At 33.1% G+C, this 24,733-nt stretch overlaps 1 protein-coding gene and 1 long non-coding RNA gene across 20 annotated transcripts; one reads left to right on the forward strand and one right to left on the reverse strand.

Annotated features, from left to right (window-relative positions):
- The first annotated feature begins 2,089 nt into the window (after positions 1-2,089).
- LOC136226065 (uncharacterized) lies at positions 2,090-6,491 on the forward strand. Of its 5 annotated transcripts, none has more exons than XR_010687561.1 (7): positions 2,096-2,429; positions 3,142-3,545; positions 4,102-4,232; positions 4,950-5,204; positions 5,350-5,470; positions 5,682-5,816; positions 6,294-6,491. It is a non-coding gene; the product is annotated as an uncharacterized lncRNA (long non-coding RNA). The 5 variants fall into 5 exon arrangements; XR_010687562.1 differs by having other exon boundaries at positions 2,097-2,429; positions 4,138-4,232; XR_010687560.1 differs by having other exon boundaries at positions 2,090-2,429; positions 3,130-4,232.
- Positions 6,492-9,287: 2,796 nt separating this feature from the next.
- On the reverse strand, positions 9,288-13,947 carry LOC136225944 (F-box protein CPR1-like). Of its 15 annotated transcripts, XM_066014147.1 has the most exons (7): positions 13,807-13,947; positions 12,851-13,332; positions 12,200-12,305; positions 12,060-12,114; positions 11,844-11,972; positions 9,577-9,695; positions 9,289-9,501 (listed from the first exon to the last, which is right to left on the reverse strand). In XM_066014147.1, the coding sequence occupies exons 5-7, from the start codon at positions 11,901-11,903 to the stop codon at positions 9,327-9,329; spliced, it is 354 nt and encodes a 117-aa protein (XP_065870219.1). In that variant the 5' UTR covers positions 11,904-11,972; positions 12,060-12,114; positions 12,200-12,305; positions 12,851-13,332; positions 13,807-13,947; the 3' UTR covers positions 9,289-9,326. The 15 variants fall into 15 exon arrangements, with proteins under 15 accessions (XP_065870211.1, XP_065870219.1, XP_065870216.1 ...); XM_066014144.1 differs by having other exon boundaries at positions 9,577-11,972; positions 13,238-13,332; XM_066014140.1 differs by having other exon boundaries at positions 9,577-11,972; positions 12,060-12,119; positions 13,238-13,332.
- Between the last annotated feature and the right edge of the window lie 10,786 nt (positions 13,948-24,733).

Below are 24,733 nucleotides of genomic sequence, written 5' to 3' on the forward strand. Positions count from 1 at the left end.
CTTCTGAGGAGTCTGTAGAATACTCCGGGACAGTGGTGAGATGGTTAATCATGGAAGCCATATTGGAAAACATAGGTTGTTTGTCTTTTGAGGGCCTGTGATGTTTTGGCTTCGGAGAATCTTCTTCAAATGAGCCGGAAGAAGATAAAACTTTTGTGGGTGGAGCTTGAAGTTGTTCATGGATCATCTGAAAAGGAGTATATGTTTGTGCTGGAGGTGGAAAAGGTGAAAAATGATGAGGGGATCTGGAAAAGGGATCCACAAATTCTGGAGGAGAAGTTGAAGGTTGAGATTGAACCTTTGCCAAGTCTGCTTCTACTTGAGCTAACTGATCTTTTAACCTCCTAATCTCAGCTTCTTTCTGGTTGAATTCTTGACCAAATCTTCGCTGTGAGATCAAAGTTCGAAGATTGTTGTCAACCTTTTGGATCTGCTGTGTCAGATCTTTCTGCGTTTTGAGTGCAAACTCTGTCAAAGAATCAACCTTTTGGGACATGTGTTTCTGGGAGGAAACCATATGCTCAAGCTTGTGATCAATCTTTTGAAGATAATTATTCTGGGCTATGGCATTGTCAGTCTGCCAGTTTAGCACAGACTCAAAGGGTTTAGGTTCTTCAAGATGGCCAGTGTGGGTAACAGTATGGGAAGGTATGTAAGGAAAGGATACTGTTTTAGACTGGGTGTTGGTTTGTTTTGTCAAAGGTGGGAAATCTTCTGGGGTAAAACTGGTGTTCATCATGCATGGTTGTACAAGAGGTGGTAGTTCTAGAGAATTAACAGGTGGAGAAGGATGACACCGTCTTTTTAATTTTGCAAGAAATTCAAGCTCCCTTTTGTAGATTGCAAGAGGCTTTAGATAAGCTGGGGTGACCTTAAATTGAGGGTCTGGAGTGATATCTTTTCTGGGATGGATACCGATCCAAGGCGCATCATCATCATCAGGCTTTGTCGGAGCTCTGGTTGAGGATGAGCGACATGCTCCTTTTTTGGATGGCTTTGTTGTTTTCTTGTGCGAGTAATTATCGCAAGAATCATCATCAGAATCAAGATCTTCTACACATGTGCACGATGGATCACACATCCCACTACCGGGAACATCCCAGATGAAATGACCATCTATGTGTGAAACATAGGTGTGTCGACCATCAGGCCCAAAACTATGGATGGGAATTTTCTTTTCTCTCGGAAAAGAGGCCGGAGAGATCATCATGGCTTGGTGAAAGGAGTGCCTTGGGGGCTGAAAACTGTTTTTACCAGTCCATCTTCCCTGTTTTGAAAGGATGAAGAAGTGGTTTGGACGGGCTGAGAAATCTGGTGCAATTTCTCATATGCAGTGAGCCATTCAAGAGGCATCAACTGAGTAAGCTCTTCCCTGGAGATCTGGCGAGGGATTTGTACAATTGTTGGATTATCATCTTCCTCCGCAATTAAAAACAAGGCTTCAGATGAAGTACTCTGGGTTGGCATGTCAAGTGCATGATTCTGGAGCCGATAAATGAGTTGGTGGTGAATTGTTGCTGCAACAGCTGTTGAGATTTGTTCAGCACCAATTAGCTGTACTTGAATCTTAAAGGTGGAAGGAAGGTTTGGGTCGTGTAATGAAAGGTTGAAGTTTGGAAAAAATGTTAGAACAATACTACCGGCATTGAGTGTTTTTAAAACTGTGCCAATGACAGCATGTTCAAACTTAAGAAATCTAGTATCCAACAGGCTTACTCGTGCTGTGACTGGAAGACCCTTCCTACCATGAAGAGTCAAAATAATACGTACTGCCCCAAGGTGGAAATGAGAGTATCCTTCTTGCCTCCATTTGGATATGAAAGAAGTAGGAATCTCTAAGGTTACATATTGTTCTGCACTGGTAGCCTTCAGAGAACATTGGTCCATTTTGGAAGTTTGGACATATTCTTTAGCATACGGTCGTCTGGTGGAGATCAAAGACCGGATACTGCGTGTGATAGAAGAATCACGCCTATAAATGTTATAGGGATTGATCAAGGGTAAGTTGGTTGAGTGGATTTGAGCATCTTCTGGAACATAAGAGTATTCCACAAGATTTTCAATTTTTGAGGTTTTGATTTGTCGAGCATTTTATGTCGAGAAGCGGTCAGAAATAGTTCGTGCAAAGAAAAGGCTTGTGATTGACTACAAGCCCCTCAATGGATTTCTAAGAGATGACAAATTCCCCAACCCAAGGATTAATTCCTTATTTGTCCATCTCAATGAAGCCCATATATCTTTTGCAAAATTTGATCTCAAATCAGGTTTTTCTTCTCCAACCACCGTACCTCTTCCCCTCTGCCTTTCTTCCTTACTCTTTCCTGGTCTTCTTTTCTTTGGAATCGGCAGCTTTAAGTTGGCATCTCCGGTCGACCGATGGTGGCTGGATACTGAAAGCGGCGATAGTAGCTCCTTAGCCCGGTCAAGCGGTATGTAGCTTCTTGATCCCTTGGTTATACGATAGTATCTCAATCCCTTAGTTATGGGGCATCAAATTGAGGTGGTATTCATTTTAAAGTTTTAGGGTTTAAATTTTTATTGGTAAAAATTAGTTTAGAAATTATCTTTCATCAGTTCTTTTAGGTTTCACATATGGATTTGGTAGATCTAAAAAGTGACAATCGAAATCCTTTAAAAATTTATTGAAAACCAGTCATTTTAATTGGAATATGGATTTGGTACTTTTAGATTCCTCCATTTTAACATTTTCATTGTTGCAGATTTGTTTGCTAAAATGTTTCAATTGGAAGACAAAAATTTGTTGAGTTTTAGCTAGTAAGGCTATATGACATTGGAAGCTAACATTTTGTTTCAATGATTTTATTGGATTTCTTAACCTTTATGTGTGTAGTTTTGCAAGAACATTTTGTTGGCTGGGATTGGTAGTTTGACTATGTTGGATGATAGTGCTGTCACTGAAGATGCATTATATGCTAACTTTTGGCCCTTTTGTACTATGTACTCATGCCTTCTAAACTGTTTTATGTTCAACATTATGGTCTTGACAAACTGTTGCTTACTAAGTTGTTTATGTGTTTTCCTTTCATTTTTAGAAGTTCATTTGTTTGTTAATATATGGCACCTAATTTGAAACATTGATCAAGTTCCAATTATAGCTGATTTGTCAAGATTTTGGTGTAGATTTAAAACACGGGGCAAGAGCTAAAAAAGCAAAACAAAGAGGTTACTGTTCTATTCTTTATCTGTAGCTCAAAATATTGCTCTGTCCATCATCCTCTTTATTTGTATCATCCATATGAGTGGTGAATTGCAGGGCTGAGTTAGAACTGTGCAGGCAGGTATGCAGCTTACATATTTCCTGCATTTTCATCCGAGAATCAGTTCATTTTTTAAGTAGCTAATTTTGGGCTTGCCAGACAATGCAAGAAATGTGTCCTATAATTTTGTGTTGAATTTGAAGAATAATAGGAATATTTGGCTTCTTGTATTATACATTGGAGCATTGTGTGGATGTTACATGCTTGGATGTAAGAAAATGCATAACAATGCTTTTGTTCTTAAGGTAGCAATACGAGGGAAAGAAGGTAAAGCTGATTACATTTTCTAATTCTTTTTGTGTATAGTGTGCTTAAAATTATGTTCACGTTTCTTAATTAGCTATTGAAGACAAAATCTGCCTCCTTGACAAGATTCTTCCTTTTAATATTTGTCATTCCTTATATATGAAGTGGTCTCTAGTGGTACTCTTCGGAAGCCTGTGTGGCTCTTTGGAAATAGTGGGTCTGAGATTTCTCTTAATGATTTAAAGAAATTGGAGACTTTTTTGCCTGTATGCTCTCATTCTTTTAATCTGAGTTCATTTTTGTCCTTTTCTCAGAGTGAGTAGACTATAAAACTTTCCTTTTGGGTTCTGTATTGAACATGGTTGTTCTATTCATTTTACACTTTCTCAATTTGTTTGTTGTACAAAATAGGGGCAGTAAGCAAATTCATTTCTTTCTAAGAAAATTTAGTTTATTGGATGTTTAAGCAGAATGGTTTAATTGAAGTACTTGTCCTTCTACCGTAAATCCAAGAAGACTTCTGCTCTTGTTCTGCTAAATTCATTTTTCACTGACTTCTTACTCCTTTTTATTTTAGAATTTGAAGAATGATCATTCAGTTCTCTCAATTCAGGTTTAACATGGGGCCTATGGGCCTTCACCATCCTGAGTAGGGGTGGTGCTTTGTCAAGCTGCAGAAGGCCTGCCCCTAGGCTTATATGATTTTAGGTAACTTTTATGAGATAACAGTTTCTTTCTTTTATGTAATTTTATTTGCTTTAATGGGTTTAATTTTTATTGGAAACTGGTGTAATTTCTTAGCACAGGGTTATATTTCTAAATGATGAGCTAACAGGTTATAGGATGTGATACTAAGTTTGGTTGAATTAGATTTTTCCTTATTAGTAAGTTGTAAATTTGCTATAGGACAGTGGTAGATTTCTTCAATTTACTTTGTTGTTTAAATGACTTGTTGAAAATAGATTACTAATTTGAATTTACAGAATGCTTTACTTGATTATCTATATGCTTTTACCCTGACCTGACCTTCCAAAAGGATATCAAATATCCTAGTTTGATATACCAATTGCAATTGGGGGTTACTTTGATTTGGATCTGCCTCTTGAATATGGCGGTGGGCACAGGAGGTTTGGCATTGGCAGAGAGCACATGGAAGCTGCTTCATACAGGAAATGGGAGTTACTCACATGAAATTACTTGATCTCTTAGTTTTCCCAAACTTGCTTGACATCATTGATAATTGGTTTGATTTGTCTTGAATCATTCTTTTATATGATTCCCTAGTATTGCTATATATTTACTCGTATATTTCATGTATTAGTTCTGTCTTAGTGAGTAAGCCTTGCGAATTTTTATTAAATGCATTAGAATGCTAGTAGCTGAATGTAATCTATGTATTTATACAATGTTTTTCATCATTTGTAGGTTGATCTGAATAGAGCTGGGGTACCATTGCTTGAGGTTGTTTCTGAACCTGATATAAGGAATGGTATTCAAGCCGCAGAATATGCAGCAATTCAGAGGGTAGTTAGGTATTTGGGAGTAGACAATGGCAATATGCAAGAAGGTTCTCTTGGTTGTGATGTGAATGTCTTAATTTGGCCAATTGACAATCAGAGTTTGGGATGAAGTAAGCTAGTGTTGTTTAAGAAATCTGCGACTTGGTAACTTCCTATTCGGGTATTTGTTTGTTCAGTGGTCAACATCATAATTCTACAACTTTGTTTTGGATGTTCTTGATGAATTGGCAATTGCATGTCATAGAACTGTTACTAAACTTAACAAGTCTCATTGTAGTTTTTTTCATCTTAATTTTATGTTTCAGATTTTGACAATACCGGAACATCCTATGCGTCGTGCCCTGGATATGCCACTTAACCTATATCTGTTGACTGAGTTGCATTATTTCCTAACTTTACTTTCTTTGTGATGAAAGAATATCTGAGGTATGCCTTTCTATCCGGGTGTGATAATCGATCTAGGTCATTAGAATAGTTTTTACCATATTCTGCTCCATTTGATAATTTAAACATTAGTATTTGCCCTCAGTATTTTCCCATATTAGATTATTCCTCATATGTGTTGTAAAAAAATGGAAACATTTTTTTTGTATAGGTTTTGTAACCTAAGCCAGAGCTGTAAATTTTATCTTTACAGGTGTGATTTTGCATAATTTGTTGCCACATAAATTGGAGTTGAACCAACAAGTCTATGCCTAAGAAGCACAAATGATGAAGATGTTAAGATTATGAATGCTTACGAAGATGCTAATAAATGAATGAAAAATTGAAGGTAATTTTTGCTATTTGGTCCTTGTTATGTTTACAACTCAGGGTAAGGTGTAAAAATACCCTTAACGTTTTGGGTTAGGAGCAATTTTACCCATAACGTCTAAAATGGTGCAAATTTACCCAAAAGTTAGGAGTAAAATTGCACCATTTTAGACGTTAGGGGTAAAATTGCTCCTGACTCAAAACGTTAGGAGTATTTTTGCACCTGAAACTTTTATTTATTTACAACATAATGTGAATAGAAATAAGAGATCAACATTACAAAATGCCTGGTCAAGCTGGCCACTTTCTATATAAGAACTCATAAGATTAGTGTAAACATCAACAATGTAAAACATAAATTTCAGTGGTGTTAATAATACACTAATTCTCTTCTGAAAAAATAATACACTAACTATGCTACATATGATTTTGGTGAGAATAATTATTTGATTTAGGAATGCAAATGTTATATGATATTTTCTGTGTGCATTTGCAGATGAAGGATTTGAGAAGAATGAAATGATTTAAAGCTAAGGGGATATGGTTTGATTGATTTTAGGAATTATGGTAGAACATATCAGAACCGATTTTATTTGGGAAGAACGAGCTCAATAAGCTTGTAATTGTTAGTTCCTTTTTTCTAATTATTTTTTCGTTGAATATTACTATTACATAATAAATCATTTTGTGTTGATTTTTTTGTCTGATTTACCTCAATAAATGAGGTTATGGTTTGCTATTGAAAAATGAACCAGTAAATTAACGATTATGGTTGCTGTTGCAAATTGAATCGGTAAATTACTGATTGAAAATCAGTAATTTACTGGTTTCAATTAATAATTAGCATATTATTTTTTTAGGACGTGTGTCATCCTTTATTGTAGGAAAAAAATATGTCACTATTACATGGGAACGACAGTCATCCCTATGAATGGGGACGAGATGTTGTCCTTAAGAATGGGGACGACAGTCGTCCGTAAGAATGAGGATGAGATGTTGTCCCTAAGAACAGGGACGATAGTCGTCCGTAAGAATGAGGATGAGATGTCGTCCCTAAGAACAGGGACGACGGTCGTCCCTCTTAACGGGGACGACAATCGTCTCTAAGAATGGGGACGACAATCGTCTCTAAGAATGGGGACGACAGTCGTCCCTAAGAACGGGGACGACATCATGTTTTTCGTCCCCTATAGAATCAAGGACGGAGGAAACAAGGACGAAAAATAGGGACGAAAAAATTGTCCCCGAAAGTATAGGGGACAAATTTTTATGTTTTTGGGGACGATTTTTGTCGTCTCTGAAAGTGTTTTTTTTTTGTAGTGTGTTAAGAAATTATCTGGTGTAGCAATCTATTTGTCAGCTAACGAGTTAAAACAATTATATATTGGCAATTTCTTTGTGTTAAATGGAGTTTGAAACACACATATAACCAGATTGACTAAGAGGAGCTTAATATGTTAAATTTTTATATCAAAGACTTGTTTAACAATGATTAATCAAGAACTTATTGTATCTACTTTTAAAAACAGAATCTTAATCAATGGCAATTAAATTGTTCAAAGGTTTAAATATGCGTTTTTCTTATATGTTATTCAGCTATTTAGATATGTTAGAGATCTATTATTGAGACATCCCATATTTCAAGAAATTCCAATGGTACTTTCTATACTGGAGATTTTATATAGTATGCTTATAGTTCCAAATAAGCGTTTTACTTCTATCTAACAACCAACGAAGATACTCCATGGAAGTAGTCCTGCAATAAGATAAGTGTAGTCCACCCATTATGTTTAAAATATATTGTAATACCCACTTAAGCGGAACATCTTTATTGATCTTTAGTTCCAAATAGGATACTTACTTGAAACTATATGATATAATTTCTCAGTGTTACACAAGTTCTGATTACAAAGTTAGTATTATCGTATATGTATTTCTCAATGAGATAAAATATACCTGTAATTATTTATGACCCAAACTTTAAAATCGGATATAAAAATTCATGGAATTATTTTAGTTACTAATATTAGAATCTCTATATAAGAAATTGATCTCAAAATTAAAAAAAAAAAAAAAAATCAAAAATTAGAATCGTTTTAGTTATTCATAAGATAATACACTAGTTTAGCTTATTTGGCATGAAGATGAAGCTGTTGCATTCGGGTTTGGTTTGGTAAATAGAAGATATGGAACCAGATCTTGATTCTAAGCCCCATCTCACGTCTCAGAATCTGACAAACTTGAAATTAGTCAATCGCCTTCTCTACCCACTGAAGTTTACCCCGGATTCGCTTACCATTGGAACTGTGGTTAGGTGATGACATGAATCTTCTTTTCGACTCTGACTCTCCCACTCGAGTCATTGCGTTTCTTTCTGTTACTTCGAAAGTAGCTGCTTCAGCTTCAGCTATTCGTGTTGTTCATATGGACCTTGAATGACCAAAATTTGACCTCTCACCGTTAGATCTAAACTTTATAATTAATTTTTAATCTCTGACGTCATATTTTAATAAAGATAATACTAACAGGTAGTGTTGTCATTGAATAATTGACTAAATAATCACCTTAATCTAAATCATAGTTTTAATCTTCACCCTAAAATTTTGATAAGAGCCATATCTAATGCTAACTCATGATCATGTCAACACTATTGAATACCTTATCACTAAATAAATACCTGAATATATAATATATAAAAAAAATTCATAATTTAATACCAGTAAAAGGAATTCTAAAAACTTAAGTAAAAGTGAATTCAAATTTTCTTTTTTATCATGAACCTCTCAATTTATAATAATAAAATTATGTCTAAAGCTGCCCTTTTTTTTATATTAAGAGCGGGGAGGGGTGTCTAGGAAGTAGGACATCCCAACTAGGTCGGCACCCCCTACGAACCTAGATAAACCCCGACACTATTTTATTAAGAAAGAAAAGCAAAAATTACAGAAAAAATGAAAAAGAGTTACAGGTCAGAAACTAACTAAACCGGTAAGATACCCGACCACATTCATTATCACTAACCAAGCTACGACAGAAATCCGGGGTAGAGTCCCACCAACGCCCAGCAAGATATGTGCGACCATAGTTAGCAAGTAGATCAGCCACTCTGTTCCCAGATCGGAAGACATGCGAGATCGCAAAATTCATCTCGGAAGACATGTCTAAAGCTACCCTTAACATTTTGGAAAAGTGCATATTTATTCCTAATGTAGAAAATAGTAAAATTTTATCATTGTTTTCAACCTAGAGCGAACTAGGAGCATGTAACAGAAGTAAACCCATAAAAATTGCTCGAGGTTGAGAACATTGAGGACACAATTTTATAATTTTTTACATTAGGATATAATTGCACTTCCCCAAAAAAAATTAGGTGCATATTTGAACCTTAATAGATAACACTATTTTTTTGCCTACAAAACAAAGCGTCACAAATTAGCTCCATATCTAATAATCAACAAAGTAAATCTTACTAAACAAAAACAAAATGCTACCTTCAAATGTAATTCCTGAGGCAGAAATATATTAATGGTTACCTCCAAACTTTTGAATAGCAATAATCATAGTTACCCCACCAGTATGCTTCGAATCCAGTAGGTAAGTTACAATACTCAAGCTCATAAGGATCAAATTCAAAATTAGATTCAATCGTCTTCTCATATAAGGAAATGGCTCTAAGTTCGCCCTTTAGTTTCAACCCAGCACACCTGTAATTCAAATAATTCAATGAGTAAAGCACAAACAATTTACTTATATACAGAAACAGTTTGGTAAGCAAGTACCTTGAATTGACATTAAGCACCTCCACGTTACATCCACTAAGAACATCCTTAAGTGACATGAAGCTTGGAGTATGAGCAATTATCTCAATGCTTGATTCAATGTGGTAATCCCCAAAGAGCTTCAATACAGGTTTTCTCGGGTCATAATAAATTAGATCACTCCTCGGATAATTAAACATCAAAAGTGCTCCATTATTCATGTATTTTATCGGTTGATATAATCCATAAAGCAATATATCACAATAACACATGTTGATTTCGAAAACTTTAGTCCAAGATTTTTCAACACCATACTTCTTCATCACCCAAACACAAATCAATGATTGATTCGAAGAGTCACATACGCAAAGACATCCTCCTAGAACTCCCATGCCAACATTGACCCTGTTGTCCTCTATTAACGGAGGTGATGAAAATGGTAGGAAACATTCTTTCTCACAATCAAATGAAACAATAAGACTCATTTTCTCACCAAGAAGACCAAACCAATGAACTACACCATTCAAATAAGTAGGAAATGCTAACTTATAGCCCGGATAGGGAGCAGATTTGATAATTTTCCATGATCGTGTACCAAGAATATGTATCTGAGCCAGCCTACAGATAGTGTCATGTTCAAAAATCCTTACCACTTTGTATTGATTGGTCTTGGATTAAAACCAAAACCACAATCAATATCATCATCGTAACCATCAACATTTTTACCATCAATGACTTGCGGAAGATTAATAAACTCACCAGTAACTGGATTGCACACAACAACAAGCTTATTATCCAACTAGCTTTCTACCCGTGCTATGCACGGGATATAAAATTTGTAATTTTTTTTATCAATGTTTAATATATTAGATATTATCAGTATACTATTTTTAAATTAAAGCACCAAAATATTTTCAAGATTTTTGGAGAAGAGCCAATTTAGCATCCACGTGTGGAATCATATTATTTCAGTTCTAATATTTGTCAAATGCTACAATTAATCTTAATAACAAAAATTGAACATAAGATGATTGTGTCGTTGTGTCATCTGATATATATTTATATTAGACTTTAGTTGTTCCATTTAACAATATTAAGAGGGTGCTTGTTTCAGCTTTTTGGAGGAGCGTTTAACGTTTCATTCCGAACCACATGAAATATAGCGTTTGGTTAGGTTTATATAACCGTGACGTTTAGCATTTTCTCTAGAAACTGCAGTGTTTTGAAGCTTTTCACACAAAAAACTCATATTTGGAGCTTTTCGTAAACAATTGTTTGTAGTTATTTGTTTTTGACAAAATTATCTGGTTTCATGAACGAAATGAAGAAAATGGCACTCCGACCTGCTAGTTAATAAAATGTTAATTATAATTCAGAATATCCAACAAAAGAAGAAAATTAGATTTAGATTGATAACACCGAAGCTGACAAATATTTCCAAATTGAGAGATCTTTACCTTGCAAAATCATGCTTTGGTGTTAATTTTTGCAAAAACAAATTTTGCTTTAAGCTGTATCAACTGAAGGACCTACTTCAAGAATTAAAAGATAAAGACCTTCCATTTCATCCAATTGAGACTCAACAAACCATCATATAAATGTTTTTTTGTAAGCGGAACAAATGCAACCATATAAAATAGGGTTAATTACAAATAACTCCCTCTGGTTTGACTGATTTGCGATTTGGTATTTGTGGTATTTTTTTTTGCAAATACATTATCACCGTTAGCAAAATCAAGGCAAAAGGATGGAAACCGTTAAAATGATGACGTGGAAGAAGGGTAATTTGGGGAAAACGATTTTTTATTTTATTTTATGATTTTTCTTTCTCCCTCTCCTCTCTCCTTCTTCTATTGTTCTTCGTCATCTTCTTCTCCTCCTCCTCCTCCTCCATTCTCTTCTTCTTCCTTTTTTTTCTTTTTTTTTTTCTTAAATTTGAAGAATTCTGGAAATTTAAATAAAACGGGTGAACTGATCCAAAAACAAAATTTATTGAGCCAAAGAAATGCAAGAGAAAATCCTAATCTCGACCAAATTACAATTCAAATAAAACGGGTGAACTGATCCAAAAACAAAATTAAATTTCAAGATTCATTGACATAAAAAATTATGGAATCAAACAAAGAAGTGATTAAATATTAGATTTAATTCAACTAAGTTCACATACGAAGAAAGTAGATTATTCTAAATTAATGCAAACAATAAAATATTAAAAAAAGAGCCAAATGTAAACAAAGCCAGGATTAAGTTGAACTTATTAAAAAAAAAGGAGAAGATGAAAAACTCACGCTGCAGAAGGGGAGCTGCTGTTCTAGATGTTGTGGAAGCAGACCGTTAATATAAACCATATTTTTATAAATCCCTCTCTGATACGATCTCACAAATCTAAATCTCTTTTCAGTAAGTGATTATACCTCCTGTGCACACATAAATATCAAAAGTTCTTTCTTATTTGGAAGTCATAATACCAATATCTCATGACAGCCACAATGCAGTTAACTAACCAGTCTCCATAAACTATGGATGGTAGAACATGAAGAACAAAGTCGCGCCATTAAGCTATTCTGCCAAATAGATATTAGAGAAATCAAAATTCAAACAATAAATTACACGTTAAAAGTAAGGAAAGACAATATAAAAATACTTAAAATGCTGTCATGTATTGCTAGCCACATCCTCAGATTTCCTGGTAGCTTCTCCCATCCCTTTTCCCCACCTCCCAAGAACATCCTGCAATGTTCCCATTGTGTCTGCAAACAATGAGAAATAAAGAATCAGAAAATTCCTAAAAAATTCACATATGTTTAAGGATTGAATCCGGAGGAAAGAAGAATATAAAGAAACATAATGTTACTTTTATTCTCATCGACAACATTCTCAGAAGCTTGAGATTTTCAAGTTTTGTAGGATCAGGATTAGTTGTTGAATTGGGGTTAGAGATAAGGGCGATGACTTAGATATGAGCATTACAGGCGATGAATTAGAGATAAGGGGTTGAGATGATAAGCAACCTGTATTATTTTAACTTTTAAAATAAAAAATAGTAAAGGAATTGAATTAAATGGAATATAAAACTAAGAAGCTCACGCACGGATTAGGATTCAAATTTTTAGTATATTTATTGATTTAAAATTGGTTTTAGTAAGAAAATGACACATCATCAACTCTTTTAATATGAAGCCACATCATTTATAATAGTCTCTAAAATTACGACAAGCGTTCCTTTTGTTCCATCTTTTATATATATAATAGATGGTTCAGACAGGCAAAGAAATCCATTACACGAATTCACTACCTTATAACGGTGAGCATTCACCTTCAATGTGATTTCTTCATTGTCATCGATGCTATCCGTTAAAACCAACGCGCACTGGAATCTTTAACTTGGTGTCAAATTTCATACTAACTTGGCAAATTTTAGAATAGTCATGGCATTGCTGACTCGAAACCGTGTCCATGAACCGTTCATTCTGCTCTAGCTTAAGGGGATAAAGTATTCTTGACGCTTATGTATAATTCACGGTTCGAGTAATTGCACAGACCTCAGATTGAGCAAATTCAGGATTTGAAATTGTAGCATATAAAGATTTACATATGCATTTGCAAACAATTATCTCCTTAATCGACAGTCTAAAAAGAATAGCCGAAAGGAGGTGGCTTGGTAGGTTCGTAATTGAAGAACCTGAATATTGGATCTCTACTTGGCCAGCCTCATCTTCTTCATTTCTAGTTTCTTGGCCACAAGCTTTTGAAATCTTTTTCCTTTTCATCACTGTCCTGTCAAAAATTTATTAATAAATGCTTTAATTTCAAGGTTGCAAATTGGGTATAAAAAACAATCCTCTTAGGACTGCCGATTTCTGAACCAGCTTCATACAAGATTATGCATTTTCTTTTGCAATTCTTTTCCTATTCTAGCATTGAGAAAGAAAATGGGGATAAAATTTGGGCGAATATTGCTCTTAGGATACCATCAAGATAAAATTGAATTAAGATTGGGTTGTTTTGATATCTTCCCCAATAAATTGATACTTATCCCAATAAAATATGAGTTGCTCAAATAACAAAAAGCAAAATCCTAGTTTACGATGATCATAAAAGCACGAAATTGACCGAAACCCTAGTTTACGATGATCATACAAGCTCCAAATCGATGGAAAGCCTAGCTCGACTCAACTCCTAACTATGAGCATTAAAACCAGGTAAAAGAAGCATATCGATGTAGAGAAATAGAAAGAGACAAAGAAATACCTGAAATTGATGGAGAAACGAAGAAACAAGTTACGACGGCAGAAAAGAAGACGAGAGAATATTCATGGCGTAAGTAGCTCAAAATATTACGAAATAGGGTTAATATAGTGAATGTATCAAAATGGAATACCTTACGAGTGAAACGGTTTCTTTCGTAAATCTGTCTTCAGTTATGTCTTTTTTGGATTAAAATCTAGGGGAAAGTACGAAACAAATGCTCGTCGTTTGCCTTGTTTGTAAAGGGAGGTCTGTGGTTTAAAAGTTTCCAAATAGACGTATGTGGTATATTTTTTTACAAAATAAAGTATTTAAAATTAAACTGTTAAGTAATTGATAACAATAAGACAATTTTTAAAAAAAAATTCAATTACATTTATATATTGACAAAATATAGATTATAAAATCAAATTACAACCGTGTAAAATAAACTTAAATATCAATTTAGTTCATTACCTGTCAGATTAGTAAAAAACGTAAAATTTCACCATATTATTTATTGTTTCGATTTAGAAAGTTGTTTTTTTTTCGGGGGTTGTATTTTGCTGATATGTAAGAAAAAATATTTATGATTAAAACGTCTTTGGTTGTAATCAGAACTTAAATGTGTAACTGTAATACTTCGTTTTGTAAATAAAACATACTACATACCTTTATTTCTAAACTTTTAAACCACATACCCCATTTGCAAATTGGGCAAACGACATGCATTTTTTTCGTACTTTTCCCTAAAATCTATTGGCCTAATACACAAATAACTCTTAAACTTGTCTAAATGTTGCAACTGTCTTTCTAACTTTCAATTGTAACAACTTACCATTTAAACTTATCCAATTGTAAATCATAATCCCAAATTGGAAATTTTTTTACCCCGTATTTGAAGCAACCGTAAAAACGTTTCCTTGAATTCGTATCACGCCAAAGATCTGATTATCACATTTCATGGGCATTGCAGTTTTTGTATTTCACGTGTTTCTTTAATTGCAGTCCATGTCAACAATTTGAGGTTATTATGTGTTACAGTTGGACAAGTTTGAGGGGTTATGTTTTACAATTGGATAAGTTTGAATGGTAAGTTATTACAATTGAAAGTTCAGGGGGACAGTTGCAAATTTGGACAAGTTTAGGTGGTTATTTGTGTATTAGACGGGTAAATTACATACGTGGTGTACAAACTTTACAAATTTTCACATTTTGGTGTACAATCTTCAATTTTGCACACTAAAGTGTACAACTTTCTAGTGACCTCTCATTAAAGTGTACAGCATGTAAAAATGACCGGTCAACCCTGTTAACCACTTAATCAACGTGACACCTCATCAATTTTCAATCTTTACAAATTAAAATGATCCCACATATTATTAAATTACTTTTATACCCTTAATAAAAAGAATTCCTTAATATTACTTCTATACCCACATATTTTTTCAAATCCATTCTCCCCTTCTCTAAAACCCCTCTCTCTCCTCTATCTCTCCTCAATCTCTTATGTGCTACGCTCTTCTCTATTGAATATACCAGCTTCGTGCTAAATTTTTTTTTTCCTGAAATGCGTTTTAAAATTTATTAATTACCTATAAACATTTTAATTTCAAAACAAAAAGAAAGGAAGAAAAAAAAACGAAAAAAAGAAAATGAGGCTGCCATGGAAGTTCAACAAAGCTGTTAAGCTTTTCCATTTTTCTTCAAAGTATATATTATACCATTTAATCAGAGCCAACTCATCTTATCAAAATAACTTAATAATCAGAGCCAACTTATCTAAGCACACTAGTTTGAGGAAGAATTCTAATATCTGTTTGAATCAAGTTTGGCACCTTTAAACCTCAATCTCCTCCTAAACTCTCATTTTCTACAGTTAACACCCAATTCAATGTCAGTCGCTATTTCAACATCTTCAACAAGCATTTCACTCACAAAAGACCCAACACATTTCTCTAAAACCACATTAGTAATCAAATTATCTTCGTAATCCAAAATGGGTACATCGTAGATCCTCTCTCCAACAGGAACCTTCAGAGATAAGGCAATAAGAAGAGGTCTTAATCTATCCGAAATATGTTCCAGAAAATGGTTTTCTCTATCAATTACTTTATTGTAGGATACAAGTAATGAATCGAGGGGATCATGCCTACCAATATGAGTCGTGAGATACCAGGAGAGGATAGGAGGAGCTGGAGGTGACCAAATTCAGTGGAAAACACCCAGTCTGATTCGCGGTTTTCAGGAACAAAAATAGCATTCTTTTAAACCTCAATCTCCTCCTAAACGACATCATTTCTGCAAACCGTCCTCGTCTTCTCGCTGGTACAGAAATAAAGAAGAGATTGTGGATCTGAAATCCATCTTCTTCGAACTGATGTTGAATGTGATGATGAGGATGATTGCCGGAAAGAGGTATTACATCGAGAATGTGGAGGACGACATTTCAGTTGGCTGGTGTAAATTTGGGTGAATGTAGCTTATTCCGAAGGAACCAAATTAGAGAGAGAGAGAGAGGAGTGAGAGAGAAACGATTTAGAGAGAGAGAGGAGATGGAAAAAAATTGAAGATAGGAAGAAGATAATGGGTATTTTAGTAATTGTATAAAGCATAGAAATATTTTAGTAATCGAATAAAAAATGGGTCCTACTTTTTATAATGGGTAGGATGAAAAATGATGATGTGGCACGTTGACTCTGGGTTGACCGTGCATAATTACCGGTTGTACACTTTAGTGTGAGATCATTGAAAGGTTGTACATTTTAGTGTGCAAAATTTAAGGTTGTACACCAAAGTGTGAAAATGACTAAAGGTTGTACACCACGTATGTAATTTACCCTGTATTAGACCATGATAGAATGCTAAAGTTTAGATTTAATAATAGGAAATTAAAAAATTACTTTTAATATGAACATTGTCGTTGAATTTTAATATAATCCTGATCAGAACTTACTTCTAATTCCATTGAAAAAAGCAACGTTAAGAGTTTGAAGAATAAGGCCCTGTTCTTTATCACTTAATTTTAGTAACAATCAGTTCAGTTCAGTTCAATTCAGTTCAGCATTCAGTTTCAGCATTCAGTTTCAGCGTCCAGTTTCAACATTCAGTTCCAGTATTCAATAATTTATCATTATTTATTATATTATCATTATTTATATATAATTTATTATAATAATTATTATTATTTATCTATAATTTATCATTATTTATTATTATTATTATTACCTATTATTATTTATAGTTTATCATTATCTATAAATTAGATAAAAGTCAAGAAATGATAGTTTATTAAAGTATATATGGTTTAATAAAAAAAAATAAAACTAAAGTATGCATCCATATTTAAAAATTAGGAATTGCATCCATATTATGAATTATTTCTCAAATTTATCAAATTTATCAATGTTAGGGATAAAATTCCACCATTTTAGACGTTAGAGGTAAAATTACTTCTGACCCAAAACGTTATTTTTGCACTTTAACCCTTAATTAAAATAAAAATTTAAGAGTTTGTATTCATATGAAGATTTGTATTTAATTTCATAGGCTTTAAATTATATATAAATTTGTGTTTGTATGTAATTTGTATTTTTAATTTAAATTAGACTTATTTTTATTTAATTTCATAGGCTTTTATCGAGCCAAGATTTTATCATCCCGGGCTGTTATTTGATATTCAATTTAGTTTTATCTTTAATAATATATTTATTTATTATTGATATTATTAAATTTATTAGAACCATTATTATTATTATAAGTTCATTAATGTCCAATATTATCATGAAAATTATTTTAAAGTCTAATATCATCATTATTGTTAAGTTCGGTTAAGTTCGGTAGCATTCAGTTAAGTTCAGTAGCATTCAGTTAAGTTCAGTATTCAGTAGTATTCAGTTAAATTCAGTTCAGTATTCAGCAGTATTCAGTTCAGTTCAGTTCAATTCAATTAAGTTCAGTTCAGTTCAGTTCAATTCAATTCAGTTCATCAGATCTCTTTGTAATTTTCTTCTTTTTTTCTTAAATTTCCTTTTCAATACGTGGTTTGATTCATGAAATTTAATGGAATAGAAAGAATGTAGAATATGTATTACAATGAATAGAATAGAATAGAATATGTATTATGTAGAAGGCATGGCTAGCTAAGAAGGTATAGCTAGCTAGTTCCATTGACAATTTCACCCTCAAAATGTAATTTCTTATTCATTTGGGTTATGGTGCAAAAATACATTTAACGTTAATTTTATCCTTAATGTTTAAAGTTGTTCAGTTTTACCCTTAATGTTAGAAGTTAAGAGCAATTTACCCTTAACGTTGATAATTTGGGTTAATTTGAGAAATAATTCATCAAATTGTCTTCTCGGTCATGAATCTTGTTATCTACATTTCACACGTGCGTCATTTTATCAATAACAAATCACAAACATATGTCGAGATGTGAAAAAAATAATAATAAAGAATATATTGTATCTGTATGAATTGGACAAAAAAATTTAAAAAAATTCACCGAATTTATAAATATTAATGTCCAATTCTATTTTTTTTTTTTTGACAATCTCCAATTCTATTATTAAATTATAAAAACACATGAATTTTTTTTAGAACTAAACTGATATGCAATTGGTGCAGAATAATGCACAAAATATCTGTGTTTTTATAATAGTGTCGGAAATTGATCCAAATTATCAACGTTAAGGATAAAATTGCTCTTGGCTACCAAAGTTAGGGGTACAATTACACTATTTTAGATGTTAGGAGTAAAATTACTCCTGACCCAAAACTTTAAGAGTATTTTTGCAGGGTAAATTACATACGTGATGTACAATTTTTACTTGTTATCACATTTTGGTATACAATTTTTAATTTTGCACAGTAAAGTGTACAAACTTTAGGCAAACTCTCACTAAAGTGTATAGCCGGTTTTTGTGACTGGTCAACACAGATCAACGCTACCACATCAATAATTTGACTATTCTAAAAGTCAAAATTGACATCACATTATGAAATTACTAAAATAGCATTGTTATCTTCCTTTATAAGAGCATCACTAGGTGACACCCAAGTGGTGCCACCTAGACATAAGTTATCTTTGAAAATAATACTGCATTAGAGTAGTTGTAACTTTTTAACTTTAAAAGGTCAAAAGAAATAAAGTCTAATTAATGAAAGGGATTGGAAAGGTAAAAAGACATAATAAAAAACAATATACCGTAAAAGTATGAGAGAGGTTTAGGCAGACTTCTTACCTTTTTTAGGCGCCAGACGCGCCTCATCTGATGCGTGCAACACACGCGCCAGATGTAGCGCATCTGGCGCGTCCGTGTAGTGCTCTTCACCTGTTTGTAGCTCTTTTTTATTTTCATGTGTAAAATTTCTTACCACAGAAAGTAACAAATTTATATTGGACACAACCGTAATAATGGTAGGTTGTAACTAATTGAGAGAAAGTGACAAAGAAGTTATAAGCATTAGAGATGCTCTAACTCCTCTCACTTTTTTTCTTTCTCTCTCTAGATTCTCTCCTTCACTCATCTCTCTCTCATATTTATCTATCTAATAACTCTCTCTCTCTCTAAGATTCTCTCTCTCATCTTTCTTTAAATACGAAATCCGATTTGGCGTGATTTTTTCTCAATAATGCGTTTGATCAGAACCAAAAAAAAAAATGTTTGTGCTGTTGTATCAGTATTTGCTCTCAATTTCTTTCTCCTCACACCTCTCCTCAATAAATCCATAAACTTAGCTAGGCAGGTGAGAGCAATTTCAAATTTGGCGGTCACAGTAAATCCATTCATCCTACAAATAAAATAAAATAGAAAATAAATCAAAGAGTGTGATAACAAATATCATGTAGAGTAGGGTAAAAAAACAGAAAAAGAAGATCCATGATTTGAAGGACAGAGAAGCTCTGGCCATAGTAGAAGAAAGAGCTGGAAAATTAGATCCAACAATTTTCTACTCTTTTTCTTCTCCTTTGATTTATTTTCTATTTTATTTTATTTGTAGAATGGATCATCTTTAGTTATTTGGGTTGTTGTATCAGTTTGCTCTCAATTTCTTTAATGGACTTCCTTTGGATCTTATGGGCTCATTTCCGAATATGGTTGATTTCAATTTCTTTCTCCTCACCCCTCTCCTCGGTGAATCCATAAACTTAGCTCCTTTAGCAGCTATCAAAATATCACAGGCGCCTCGGTGAATCCATAAACTTAGCTCCTTTAGCAGCTATCAAAATATCACAGGCGCGAGCAATTTCAAATCTGGTGGTCACAGCAAATCCATTCATCGCACCGATGATCATCGGCTTTTTGCACAGCTTTTTGCAAATCCATGAATTCAATGCTGAAGTTGTTGATGTTTCAGAAAAGTAAAGCAAGGGGTTTATTCTTATTCTTAAGAGAGAGAGTTGAAGAAACCCAGATTTTAGAGAGGGAAATGGAGAGAGAAAGATGAAAAAATGGTGGAGAGAGAGAGGTTTTAGAGAGATAATGTTGGACAAAATAAATTTTGGGAGAGAGAATTGAAAAATTCTTTTTATTAAGGATATAAAAGTAACTTAATAACATGTGGGGACCACTTTTAATTTTTAAGAAGTGAAAATTGATTAGGTGTCACATTGATCAAGTGGTTAACAGGGTTGACCGGTCACAAAAACTGGTTGTACACTTTAGTGGGAGGTAATCTGAAGTTTGTACACTTTAGTTTGTAAAATTAAAGGTTGTACACCAAAATGTAACAACAGATAAAAGTTGTACACCACGTATGTAATTTACCCTATTTTTGCACCTTAACCCTATTTATTTTAAAGTTTTAATCATTACCATTAATTAGTTAATATTTAATCTATATTATTTAAGAAAAAATATATAATAAAGAGTACCAAAACTGTTAAAAATTAAAAAGATAAAAAGAATTGGGTAAATTACAGCCACTACCACTGAACTTTACCAATTTTAACATTATGGCCACTTAACTTCAATTCTTAACAGTATGGCTACTGAACTTTACACTTTTTAACACTCGTGACTAATCAACGCCTCAAAACGATCGTTGACGGCCTCAAAATAAAAAATTCGAAGAGTTAATGATATTCTAAGGAACTTTAATTCTTGAAATTTTTCGTTTGGAGTTCATTTAGGTGTTGTTTGGTTAGGAGAGAAAGATAGTGAATTTTTAGAGAGAGAAAGCTAAAAAAGTGATTTTGGAAAATAAAAATTATGGTTTCATGGTAAATGTCATTCTGAACAACTTTAATTTTTTAATATTTCCGTCATTTTGAGGAGTTAGTTAAAGTTGAGTGGTCACCAACGTTAAAAAGTATAAGGTTCAGTGGTCATACCATTAAAAATTGAAGTTCAGTAACCACAATATTAAAATGAATAAACTTCAGTGGTCACGGATGTAATTTTCCTAAAAGAATTTCTAATAGAAACCAAATTTATTGTAAGTAAATAGATTTTAAATAGTCGAATTTCTAATCCAATTAGGAAATAAATACAATTAGAAGTAGGAAATTAAAACCTTAAACAAATAGGATTTACTTACCTATATAGAGAGAGAGAGAGAGAAAGTAAGAAAGGAAAACGCAGAAGAAAGAAAGCAAAACGCAGAAGAAACATAGCACCTCCTCACTCACAAGTATTTTTAAGGTAAACCTCATTTATATAATTTTCATCCTTAAATTAATTAGTTTATGTTAATTTTAAGAATATATAATCATAAATTACGACCCAAATTTTCATGAATTTCTAGATCTTGGGTTTCTTTAAAAAATTCAAGAAACTGTCTACTTTTATAAACACCAAATTTTCATTAATATTTATGTGTTCAATATGTTTTTCCATTATTAATTAAAACTAATAACTAATCATTTAACTATTAATATTTGCAGGTAACTATGGAAGAATGGGTACCAGAAATCGAATATGATTATTCATTGATATATCTTTCTGAATGGGAGGAAGAAGAAAGAGAAGCTTATCATCAAAACCAACTTTCTTCCCAGTGGAAATACGAGAATGCACGACGTAGGTTTCTAAATTACACCAATCACTCAATTGGTTACTATGCACAATTTCAATCCGATTCTTCTCTCGAAGAATTGGATCGTGTGGATGACGAGATAAGTGCAAATCTTGATGACCTATTGATGAACTACGAAATTGTGTGGGAAAAATTAGATTTAGAATTTTTAGAGAGCAGCCATAATGATCTATATACACCAGGTTCTTCCTTATCGCTTGATCAAACTAGTATAAATTCTATTCTTTTGTGGGATGAATACTATTCGGCACAATTACCACCAATAACCATAAAAAATACTAATGTGGATTACTCGCCCTCCACATCGTACTACACTTGCGAATCTTCATTCTTTTCGCCGTCGGATTGGAATCTAAATCAAAATACCAACATCGAAAGAGAAGGAGAATGACAAAATATCACATTACAAGAGGATTTTTTCTTCGATTATGCAGAAGAATAGATAGAAAATGACTTGTTCGAACAGTTCTATAAGAAGTTAAAGAATCAAATTTAGGATTTTTTTTATCACTTTTCTAATTGATGCATATTTGGATATTAAAGACTTAAATTTAGATGTTTTTTATTTATTTTAAAGTATTATACTTTTAGTTTTCATCCGTAACAATCCTCTTACAAAATTGAATTTCATGTGTTACACTAATAATTAACACCGCCAATTTCTGAGCTTGCTTCATACAAGATTATCATTTTTTATGCATCAGAATACGATCTTATAGTTCTTCATATCGGTTACTATTACCTGACCTTTTAACATAAAAGCTAGCTACTGAACTTCAAAAGTAACATAAAAGCCACTGAGTTTTACACTTTTTAACAAGGTAAAGTTCACTTGTGGTGTACAAACTTTACCCTAAATAACACTTTGGTGTACAGACTTCAATTTGTCACACTAATATATACGTACTTAGGGGTGACCTCCCACTATGGTATATGGCCGTTTAAAATGACCGGTCAACTCTCAGTCAACGTGCCACCTCAGCTTTGACCGGTGAAAAAGTAAAAAAAATTCAATCACTAATATAAAATTACTATTATACCCCTCTTCTTTCTTCTTCCTTTCCCTTCCCCTTCTCCTATCGCTTTCTCTCACTAACTCTCTCCATCTTATTTCTTTTCTTAAGAAATCTGTAAAAACTTCATTATAAGTTCTGGGTTTCCTTTTTTACGGTTTGATTTTGCAAAACATTACCAATCCAACTCTTATTTCACAAAAAAAAATTCCAAATCTGTTCCTGTAGAAGAAAGGAAATTAGAGATGAGAGAGAATGGAATCGCTATGAAAGGAAATTAGAGATGAGAGAGAATGGAATCGCTATGAAAGGAAATTAGAGATGAGAGAGAAAGGAAATTAATGAAGATCACACTAAAAACTGGAGATCAGACGTTTTCCATATCCCATGGTCGGAGACGATGAAAGGAGATCTCTGCCATTCCGAGAAATCGAAAACAGCATATTGATGCCTTATAAATATAAGAGTGGTCGGCAAGTAGAGATTATGCGTGGTATGCCATGTTCCTCATAAGCATCTTATGGTGGAGAAAACTGTGCAGAATTGGATTATGTATGAAGGAGATAAATTCATATTTTCTAGTGGAGGAACTATGTTTCCTCATGGTGCTGATGCATATTGATGATATTGGGAAATTGATTAATCTTAAAGATGAGTCTATTAGGACTTCCATTGATATTGATTGTGGGGTAATTTCTTTAATCCTTCACTTCATATTTTTTAACAATTAATTACGAACTTATACATGATTTTGCATAATTAAAAGATGAGCAGGATGTAATTCGCATGATACATTCTGGGTGAACAAAGTTGCATATGATACTGGCAACTTGCTTCAAAAATATTCAGCTACTCCGAGTTGAAGAAAGTGACACAATTTTAAAATGACAAATTTTGAAGAGCAACTCTTGGGAGGATCTATGAAAGTGAAGAAGGTGATAAGAGTTTTGGAGTGTTACCCAGTTCTTTTTCACCTGCATCTTTACCCAGTTCTTGAATTGTGACAAATATATTGTGGGTTGAATATGCTTTTTTACAGATTTCTTAAGAAAAGAAATAAGATGGAGAGAGTTGGTGAGAGAAAGGGACATGAGAAGAGGAAGGGAAAGGAAGAAGAAAGGAGAAGAGGGTATAATAGTAATTTTATATTAGTGGTTGAATTTTTTTTGCTTTTTTGACCGGTCAAATCTGAGGTGGCTTGTTGACTGAGCGTTGACCGGTCATTTTAACCGGCCATATACCATAGTGGGAGGTCACTCTTAAGTACGTATATATTACTGTGACAAATTGAAGTCTGTACACCAAAATGTGATTTAGGGTAAAGTTTGTACACCATGGATGAAATTTACCCCTTTTTAACATAAACACAGTATAACCGTTGATCATATATTATGACATTTAGCTTGTAATTTTATCTCTTTTTCTCTCGTACGACATGTGTTTACTTAACATTAGTAACTTTTCCTTCATATATCACGAGTTTGACAAGATTTAATTAATAAAGATAATATAGTAATTTGCTAATATCAAATTTAGCAAATCACCTGTAGAAGTATTAATGATGTAATGATCAATTGAAAACAGTTTAAATACAAGGATTCACTAGAAAATTGTTGATTATAATGTCCTAAATTGCAGGTTTTACATTCGTTGATCAACATTATATTGAATATTAATAACATTAGGAAAAAGAGATAAAGGAGAGAGAAATTATACAAGTTAAAAGGAGCAGTAAGAGATCATAATATATGGTCAACAATAATTCTGACTTTTATGTTAAAAAGTGTAAAGTTCAATTGTTTTTAGGTTACATTTTGAATTTCGATAATCATACCGTACAAACAAGAAGAGTTAAGTAGTCATTAGTGTAATTTATCCAAGAAAATATGGAAAGA

This window comes from Euphorbia lathyris, chromosome 4 (assembly GCF_963576675.1).
Source record: "Euphorbia lathyris chromosome 4, ddEupLath1.1, whole genome shotgun sequence".
Taxonomy (NCBI): domain Eukaryota; kingdom Viridiplantae; phylum Streptophyta; class Magnoliopsida; order Malpighiales; family Euphorbiaceae; genus Euphorbia; species Euphorbia lathyris.